At 51.6% G+C, this 9,708-nt stretch overlaps 1 protein-coding gene across 1 annotated transcript in view; it reads right to left on the reverse strand.

Moving 5' to 3' along the window:
• Positions 1–8,755, reverse strand: part of Cdh13 (cadherin 13) — a 1,034,078-nt gene extending 1,025,323 nt beyond the window's left edge. The window contains exon 1 of the mRNA XM_021169677.3: positions 8,535–8,755. Coding sequence (XP_021025336.1) covers positions 8,535–8,579 — 45 coding nt within the window. The 5' untranslated portion in view covers positions 8,580–8,755. The remainder of the gene's footprint in view (positions 1–8,534) is intronic.
• Positions 8,756–9,708: the final 953 nt, after the last annotated feature.

The following is a 9,708-nucleotide window of genomic DNA, read 5'->3' on the forward strand; positions in this document are numbered from 1 at the left end:
CTCTGTCTGTTTCAACCACATGTGAAGCTGATCCATTTTATAGATGAGACCACTGAGGTTCCTTTGCTAAAGGCTGCACTGTGAATGAGATGAAAGTTTGAAAGCTTCCCAGTTCATGGCATGTGGGAGTCAGTAAATAATAACTTCCGAGACAGCCATTGTGCTGTGTTAGGGAACTTACAGCCATTGTGCTGTGTTAGGGAACTTACAGGTTGGTAGGTGGAAACCACCCACGGTGGGAGTGTTTACACTACAGAAATGGTCAAATAGTGCAAACCACATGGTTCAGATCTTTTTTTGAAAGAGGGGAAGAAAGAGAGATCCAGTTGTTAGGCATTTGGCAGAGCCCCATGGCCTGGCACCCAGTTGGATAGTCTTATCCTGTGCTCAGAACATGGAAGCTACTGCCGACACACCTTACTCTGGAAGACAGGCTTGTTAGCATTCGTCAAATGACTCTGGAAGTAGGAGATCATTATTTGCTCCATGTTAGAAATATTTCTAGCACTGCTTATTGAGCGTTCACAAAACCATTAAAAAGCTTGGCAAGGCTCCTCTCAAATATCTTTTGCATGAAAAGTCCCGGAGATTGGTTAATTGCAGAGGCTTTACCTGTGTCACTCCAATCAAGGACATATCCAGGCTCCTATGGTGACCCTGCAGGCCCTCCCCATAAGTGTCCTGCACCACTTATCTCAAGTGTCCTGTCCCCTCTCCTCTAGATGTCTCCTCTCTATGAACTCGGGCCCACAATACCCTCTCCCAGCCATATCCCCCTCCAGACGTTTGCTACCCTGAAGCTGGATGACCTTGTGAAAGTGGAAATCAGACCGTGCCACTCCTTGTGATCTACAGAGCTGCCCATCACTTGGAAACAAAGACTGAAACTCTTGAAGTGACCAGCAAAGGCCCAAGGGCTTGCCACTTCCTGGCCATACCCCTTACCACTGTTCAGGTTGGGTTGTCCTTCTGCACAGAGGCGTTGCTCAGTCTGTGCCTTCCTTGTGGAATGCCTCTCCCACGCCCACCTTCTCCTAGGCTTCAGTACACCTACTTCCTCCTGAAGCTTTGAGCTCTATCACAAGGCTGTCAGAGAAGTCTCCTAGACCTTGTATCTGGGTCTGATGCCTTCCTGACTTCTATTATCCATCTGTTCATCCATTCATGTTTGCTGGGTGCCTATGCTATGCCAGGTACTGTTTTGAGCCACAGGAATACAGACTTGGATGAATCAGATGACAGCAATATGTGCCATCACGGGGTGGATAATTTCAGTTAGTGGTGTGCGTGGTGGTTCAGCCTCACACCACTGTGTTGCCTTCCTCCGAGGTGGTTGTCTTGCTTTTAAATTATTCATTAATTGATATTGATTCCCCCCTGCCAAGCAGAGCCCCCAAGAGAACAGAAACTGAATCGGCCATATTAGCAGCAGGACTCTAAGACACCACTGTTATATGAAACACAGTTGACTGCCACAGAAATCCTAGATATCTGCGGGCCTACTGGTCCAAAGTGAATTCTCCTGCGAGCAACTTATTTCAGTCCTGAGGCCTGAGAGGGAGAGTCCCCAGTGGGTGATGGAATCCCTCACCACACCCCTTTGAAAAGTCTCTATTCACCTACTTTGCCTGCAATTTTGACTTGAACCAAATTTTGCAGCCGACTTTCCTGCAAAGAGACAGACGGCATTGAAGGCCAGGCAGCTTTGACTCTGTTATCCAAGCACAAAGCAGCCCGTAACAATTCTATAAACGAAAGAGGGGTGGCTTCAGTCCAAGAAAACTATTTATAAGAATGAGCTTCAGGCAGGAACCAGCCCACAGGCTATAACTTGTCACCTCTGAGTCAGATGTCCCCAAATGCCTACAGCTCCTGGCAGTTGAGGGTGAGTGAGCCTGCCCTGCCTTGCCCAGCCCAGCTATGGATCCTACCCCGATTCTGAAACACATGCCCCAGGAGGACACAGCCGCCATCTCTGTCCTGGATCACACAACACAAATGGTATTCCTCCACCTGGAAGCGAGGCAACAGCCTACAGGGACCAGAGACAGGGATGAAGGCTGCCACATTCCCTTGCAGGTCTCCAGGCTCTGCAGGAAGATGAGCTCACTTCTGGCCCTCCCTGGGCATGTGTCAACGCTTCCTCCCTCCGCCCAGCCCAGCTTGTATTCATCTGGGAGACACGGGGTCTTTGTGCCTCTACAGAAGATGGGTGACACTGGGTGGTGTCTTTGAAGTTAGATGTGACATGCCAAAACTTGCTTGTTGCTAATGGTAATTTTCAAGAACTTGGCTTTGGCTAGCAGTGGGAAAAAAATTCACTTGACTTCTGGATTGTATAGTTATTTTTATCCTCCCTTGGGAGTGGGGGCTGGGGGTTGTAACTATTGCAAAGAGTCATCAGAGGCCTGCTCAATACAATGGGACGAGACACACAGGTTAGTGTAATGTTTGTGGAGCCAGAGAACATCTACAGCACTGGTACTGCATTCAGGACCACAGTGAGAATCAAATGTTCAAGACAGATGCGGACCATCACCAGCAGTGTGGAGGTTTGAATGAGAAATACTCTCCGTTGGCTCAGGTGTTGAACACTTGGATCCCACTCTGTGGTGCCATCTGGGGAGCTGATGTACCCTTGGCGGGGGGTGGGGGTGGGGCAGGCTTTGGGTTCATAGCCTTGCCTCACTTCCAGTGTGTTCTCTGCTTCATATTTGCAATTGAGAATGTGATTTCTCAGCTTCCTGTTCCTGCCCCCCCACACCCCCCCACACCCCCCACACCCCCCACACCCCCCACACCCCCCACACCCCCCACACCCCCGCTCCTGAAACATGGGGATGTGGAGGGTGTAACATATCACAGGTCACATATCATATCTCTCACATACCAGGGTTCACAGTGACTCAGCGCTGTAGGGACGCTGCAGGTCTACATGTCATTACTGTGAGTGGAGCCTCCAGTCTGGGTACTGTTAATCCCCAAGAGCTCTGATAATACTTTTCTGGGGGAGGAGGGGTGGCCTTGGTGCACCCACACCCACATCTGTGTATGTCATCATAGGGATCCAAAAGCCACCTGCTCCTCCCTTTCATCATCCTCATTACTGTGTGTCACTATTGCTATGTGAGTGTGTGGTGTGTGTGCACATGTGGGGTCAGGGAGTGCACACAAGTGTGTGCACTTGTCCAGAGTCTACACGACTGCTCCACCACTCCCTGTCGCGTTCCCTTGAGGCAGGTTTTCTCACTGAATCTGAAGGTAGACTGGTGGCCACCAAGCCCTAGTGATCCTTCTGCCTCCGTCTGTCATGGTGCTGGGGTTTCAGGCACATTGTTTGGGGGGGAATTTTTAAACCCAAGTCCTGATGTTTGTACAACAAACACTTTTACCCACAGGGCCAATACCCCATGCCCATGCAACTTCCTTCTAAAGTAACATGTCACTAAGAAGTTATCCACGTTGATTGGATTGAGCCTCAGTTTATGAGAGCAGAATCATTCAGTGATGGGTTCAAGGACATGGAATTCCTACAGTGGGTGCTGTGCTTTGGGGAGGGGCTGGGGAGTTTTCTGACCAAATGCAAAGTAGGTTCTGCCCAAAAGGGACAGTAGTGGCTCAGCTCCTGCCAACCAGCACCACTTAGAAAGAGAGCTTAAATAAACAGCAAGGGCTGCTGAGTTTTCAAGAAATGCAGGGAACCTGGAGCATCTTTCAAAGATATTGATGTCATGAATTTTAAAAAAAAAATTGGGCACTAGTTGTCCTCCCCCCCCCCATTGGTTCAAGCAGACCAGGGGCTGCCAGTCTGCAAGCCCTGTCCAGAAGCCAGAGCAGAAGCATTGGGACACATCCCAGCAAGCAGATGGCAGGAGCTCCAGTCTGCTAATCACCCAATCCACCCCCCCTCTGGGCTCTGCCTAGGTGGGGAGATGTCTCAGATGCCAGTCTTAACCCAAGAGAGAAGGAGGACTCTCATTCTTAACCCGAGGATACAGCCACCATCCCGCATCTGTGGTGGCAGAGGAGACGAGCCCTGGAGAATTGTGTTGGCAGCATCCCTCAGGAGGCCAGATTCTCCAAGGCGTCTGGACACCTTGCTGACAGCTAAATGGAAGGAGGGCCCAAGCCTCTGGCTATTTGATTTGATTCTACCGGACTGGTCATTGTGATTGGATGACAGACGAATATTTCCCTCTCCTTTTCAAGAGGTGCTGGGGCACAAGCTGAGACTGGGGGATTCACTCTTCTGGATGGTGTGTCTTGGGGGAAAAATATTATCTTCTTTCCCAGACAGAATGGTTTCTGCTTCTGCTGCCTGAAGAACAAAGCCAGATCCAACCAAAATCAAAAGGCCAGGACATGTCCAAACTTCATTATAGTCCAGACTGTGCTGTCTGCAAAGCCCTTTGAAAATCACTCCTGCCTTCACCTTTCTAGGGAAGGAAGGATGGAGGAGTGAACATAGAACAGAGACCACAGCAATGAGAAGAAGGGAAGAGAGAAGGATGAACAGTTCGATGGGGAATGACAGAACCTCCCATCCAGGACAGCCCGTAGCAGAAAATCTCGAAGAGACTTTCCTTCTGAAGGACCCACTTGCTTTGCTTCACAGGAATTCTCCAGAAAGAGAACTGCAGGCTCGAAATTTTGTAAGGCTGTGGATGGAGCCCCCTTCTGGAGAAAATTTTCACCAGGTACAAAACAAGATCAAACCACACAAAGATGGGCATGTGTACGCACACACGCAACCGCTGACCAATTTTTGGCTGTTAAGATAATGTGCCTGTCAGCCAGGGAGGAATGGAAAGGGCAGCTTTGTCTTTTCCTTGACTTCCACAAAACAGAAGTTACCTGGGCTCCTCAGGTAGCTAGCTGTGCTTTTAGACAGAAAGGAAAGATGAGGTTTTGAAGACCTGAGCTCTCCCTTCATCTAGAGAGTTAACTTCAGGTGACCAAGTGATTGTCATAGCTGATTGTCATAGCCAAGTCCTAGTTCCTGAAGACAGTACCATGGCTGGGTATAATTTTCTTGGAGGGTGGGGGAGGATGGGTGATTTTACTTTAACACACAGAGGATCCTTCTAGAAGAGAGGAGGTAGAAGAGGAAGATCTGCTAAGAAGACCTTTGAGGCTTCCGGTAACATGGTGGAGTGACATAAATCCAGGTCACTTACTCAGCCTGGCGGTGTATTAAAACTATTTTGGGGTTTGCTAAAAATATTTATGAGAATGTTTAGACATGTGAACTTTTACCACTTTAAATCCTTGGTTCCCTAGAACTTTTGAACAGTGCAGACTGCCTTAAGCAGGAGCCACAGGCTGGAGGTGCCCTCTCAGGCTCTGAGTCCCTGCCCTCATCCGAAAGGCTTTGCACATGAACCAGGCTCTTAAAATAGAATGGGCAGAGTGGCGGCCACATGAGAAGTTGTGGAGACTCACTTAAAGTCCTGAAATGCCAGACTCTCACTCTCGGGGAGAACTTTCCCACTTCAAGCCAGAGCCACAGAATCCTAGGGAATACTTCTCTTCTCGGGAACACACGGAGGGACAGTCTCAAGACCTGAGCCACTCCCTAGAAGTTAATTCTTGGGGGATTGCTCATGCATTGTGCGAAGCTGGGCTGGGTGGAAGTGCTGCCTCAGGGGAGTGGGCAATCCCTACCACAGTGGAATTTCTAACTCACACTTCTGCTCCTTTGGGTCAGTGGCCAAATTCCAGCTGCTGCTTCCTGGACAGGTTTTCCCAGAACACCCCAGGGGGCGGGGGGGGGGGGAGAAAAAAGGTCTTCTAGTCCTTATTGTTTAGAACCGCACACCCCCCCCCCAGCCCACCTCACCCCCAATGCATGCAAATGTGGAAGGTGGCAAGTCTGCCAATGAGCAGCCAGAGGCTGATAACTTCCAAGCTGGGCCCAGTGCCTGCTGTATGTTTGACTGCGTGGAAAAACACACACAGGCTTGCCCTAGCTCTGCATGGCAGTGAGTAATTCACTTTTTCACATTGTTTTTGTCTTTCCTCTGTTTCCTTTCTGCCTCAGGAAAGTTTGGGTTGGGCTTGTTGACTCAAAGGCACTGAGACACACCCCCCCCACACACACACACATATGTTCCTTTTTCTCCGAGGCACAAAGACCCACGCCTCCAACCCCCTGCATTTAAGCCTGTTGTTGGTGAACTCCGCTGCACCTTGCATGGGGTGGAGACTATTTCCCCTCCAGGTGCTTCAGCCCAGAGAACAACAGTCACTATCTTCATGCAGATGAGCGCTCTGATTATGCAAGACAATCAAAGTGAGAGCTACCCCCCCCCCCAGGGCTGCCCATTTATTTACAGTTCAGAAGCAACTGAGTGGACTTTCAAAGCCACCTTTGCCAGCCGGCCCTGCGGGAGGAGAAGACACCCCTGTTGCTCTGCAGAGGTGCCCCATAGGAAGCCCCTAGGCCCCTGGCAGGCTCTCCGGAGCTCCCCCACCTCCATCCCTCAGTCTGCTTTGCTCATAGATAAGCATCAGTTTGCATGAGCCCTGGAACCTAATACACACTAAAACAGGAGAACTAGAAAAGTCCCGGGTAAGGCAGGAGTCCATGCCCCAGATGCCAACCGCTCCCAGAGAGGCGGGACTTGTGAAATCCACTGCCTAGGGCTGCCTGTTGCACACTGCCTTGTTCACCCAGCAGGTCCAGGGTTGATGATGGTAATAGATTCTTCTACTGTGGAGAGCCTGGAAGCTCAGCTTTGCCCATGGTGGGTCTACTAGCAGTAGAGGACAGGAAGGATCTGTCTGGATCTTTCTACCCAGGTGTGCTCTGCCCCACCTTGTAAAATTAGGAGGCACACAACCTTCTCTGCCTTAGGGATAGTTAGAGCCCTGGAGAGGTGGGGAGCTGCTTCCAAAGCAACCTTGGGATCCATAGCAGGGCCCTAGAGAATCAGCTAGAAAAGCTCTAATAGAAAAGAGCAACAACTGTGTGTGCCCCAGGACTGTGTGTCCACTGACGGAGATGTCAGAAGTCAGGACAGGAGAGCCTGCCCAGCAGGAAGCATCTTACTGCTCTCTCACTCAGAGTCCTGTCAGGATCACACTCTCTCTCTCTCTCTCTCTCTCTCTCTCTCTCTCTCTCTCTCTCTCACACACACACACACACACACACACACACACACCCTTGGGTCATTTCTATGGTCATTGCATTTCTGGGGTGCCAGCTCCTCTCCAGCAGCCATCTCCCCTTAGAAGGCTTCCTACCGACCCCTGACTTCATCTCCAGTTTCCCACTTCATGTACAACCCCGTGCCTCTTCCACTGGCACCCAAGAATCCTGCCCAGAAACTCAACACCCATGCCTCAGGCATTCCCGCCCGCCCCCGCCCCCAACCCCCCCCCCCCCCATTCTCTCTGCATGGCCCTGCACTTCTGCAACTACCCACTTGTAGACTGCCAGCTCTAGTTCCCAGAGGCTGCCTAAAAGGACAAGGAGGGACTGAGCCAGTATGCCAGTATGCTTCCTGGAGCTTCAGTCCTTAGAGGAGGACTGGGCGTGCCTCCTCAGCCTCCAGTGCCTCTGGCCTGTCCCCTAAGTGTTGCTTTCCTACACCCAAACTTCCAGCGATCTCCGAGCTTCAGCCGGGCTGAGGAGAGCCCCCAACATGCCTCTCCTGCTCTCCCAATCTTGCCCTGGCACCGCAAGGATCTGGAGGGTTATCCGCCAGGCAGCTGCAGCCTAGTGAGGAGGCTTGAACTTTTCCTTGTGCTCAGCGCCACCCGCCCGCCCGGGGAAGACAACAGAGGCTGCAGCCTGGGCTCGGGCAGGAGCTCCAGCTGTCTGGACAATGGGGGCCCAAGGGGCTGGGGGTAGTGGGCCTGCGCTATGCAGAGGAGACCGGGGACGGTGCTCAGGCTCCTTTCAGCCCGGAGCTGGAAGACCCCAAAGCCGGAGCGGCGGGCGCCTTGCTTTGAAAGACAGCAGCAGCCGGGCTGCGGAGATCCGCTGGCGGGAGGTGCCTTGCAGCTCGCCAGCCGAGCTGGGCGAAGAGAGGACGAGCGCCCCGGGAAGTCAGTGATGCCAGCTCCGGCCTCTCCCAGCCCGGCAGCCGGCTGAACCGAATGGCTCTTCCCCACCCCACCCCCCGCCCCCTGGCTAAGGCACTGGGCTACGGGGCAAGCACAATCCCTAGGAGTCGCCTCGAAAGGAGTGTGTATCCAATGCACGAACCTCTGGAGGAGGCGAACCAAAGTTACCCTACTTGATGTCAGCCAGGATGTCGCCTTTGCTTGCAAAAAGGCTCTGTCTTCCCTAGAATGAGCTTACACACACACACACACACACACACACACACACACTAGTCGGCAAGAGGAGCCAAGCTCCTCTAGGATCGGAGCTGAGGGTGACCTCGCATCTGAGCTAGCGGGGTATATCTGCACGGCGGCTAGCAGAAGCCCCGCGACCCTCCGATTGCTTCTGGCCATCACCAAGCAGGGCGATCTTAATGCAGAAAGCTGGTGGGAGCGCGCTGACTGCGGCTCACATTCCCTACCTGGGACAGCAGGACGCACAGGGTGAGCGGAGTTCTCGGCTGCATCTTGCCCGACTAGAAGAAGCGCCTGGCGGCGTTTGCATTCACACACGCGGCTGCACTGAGCATATTTTCCGTGGGAGCCAGCCTTTGAGGAGAGGCTCTGCCTCGCCAGCCAGCCAACTTCCCAAATAGATCAGCGGCAGCATCGCGAAAGCATTGGGTAGCGGCTGATGACCAGGACCAATGGCTTTACAAGAAGGATTCCTTCATAACGCTCCCTCGTTTTGCATGGCAGATAGGGGCGAGCACCTCGCAGGGAGAGAGCCCCCTCCGAGCAAGGAGGCGGCACGTTGGCTTTTTTTTTTTTTTTTTTTTTTTTTTTTTTTTTACTCCTAGTGCCCAGCCTCACAAATCAGGCTGGGCAATGCCAGCTGATTCCACTTTCCCTAAGAAGGGGAATTGCACCCGGGACCGGCAGCCACTTCTAACACATTGCGAAAAAAAGATTCTCTTTATTAAAATGTTAATAAGATCCACTTTATTCCCAATAAATCACATAAAATGACCCCCGCAGTCCCAGCTCTCTATGCCCTCAGAGCCTTGCTGGTAGATTTCTTTGGCTTTGTTTTTCGTTCGCCCTCTCCCCCTCAACCCCCCCCTCCATCGGCCCCCAAAGTGGCTCAGCCACCGGTGGTGTTTGGTGTTTTTCTGCCATCACCACAAATCACAGAGTGGACAGATCAATTCTAGCTTGCAGGAAAAATCCATCAAGGAGCAATAGATTTTATTAACTGCTCAGGTGAGGGTGGGACTAGCCGACACTCCACAAGCATGAACCAAAGCCAGAGTCATGGCTTGAGAAAATTCTCTTTCCCCCCCCTGTGGATGTGACCTTTCAGAGTCCCTGAGCTATTCCCAAGGGCTCGCAACAGTGCTAGCCATGGCTCAAGGAGTCCTAGAGTTGGGGAGTGTTGGAGATTAGAGGAACAGGGACATGTAAGGCGGTTCTTCCCTCGCAGAGATCTAAAGCTAAGACAGTAAAGTCCTTATTTTCGTGCAGCCTTCTTCCTGAGAGGACTTATGGGTTTTACAATAAAAGGCATTTATCCATCTGAGATAGAAAACTTGGGCCGCAAAAAAAAGTTTAGAAAACTAAAACACTAACTTTCAACTACAACTGAGTTGCCGTGAT

This window comes from Mus caroli, unplaced genomic scaffold (genome assembly GCF_978045245.1).
Source record: "Mus caroli unplaced genomic scaffold, Mus_caroli_1 scaffold_10, whole genome shotgun sequence".
Classification (NCBI taxonomy): domain Eukaryota; kingdom Metazoa; phylum Chordata; class Mammalia; order Rodentia; family Muridae; genus Mus; species Mus caroli.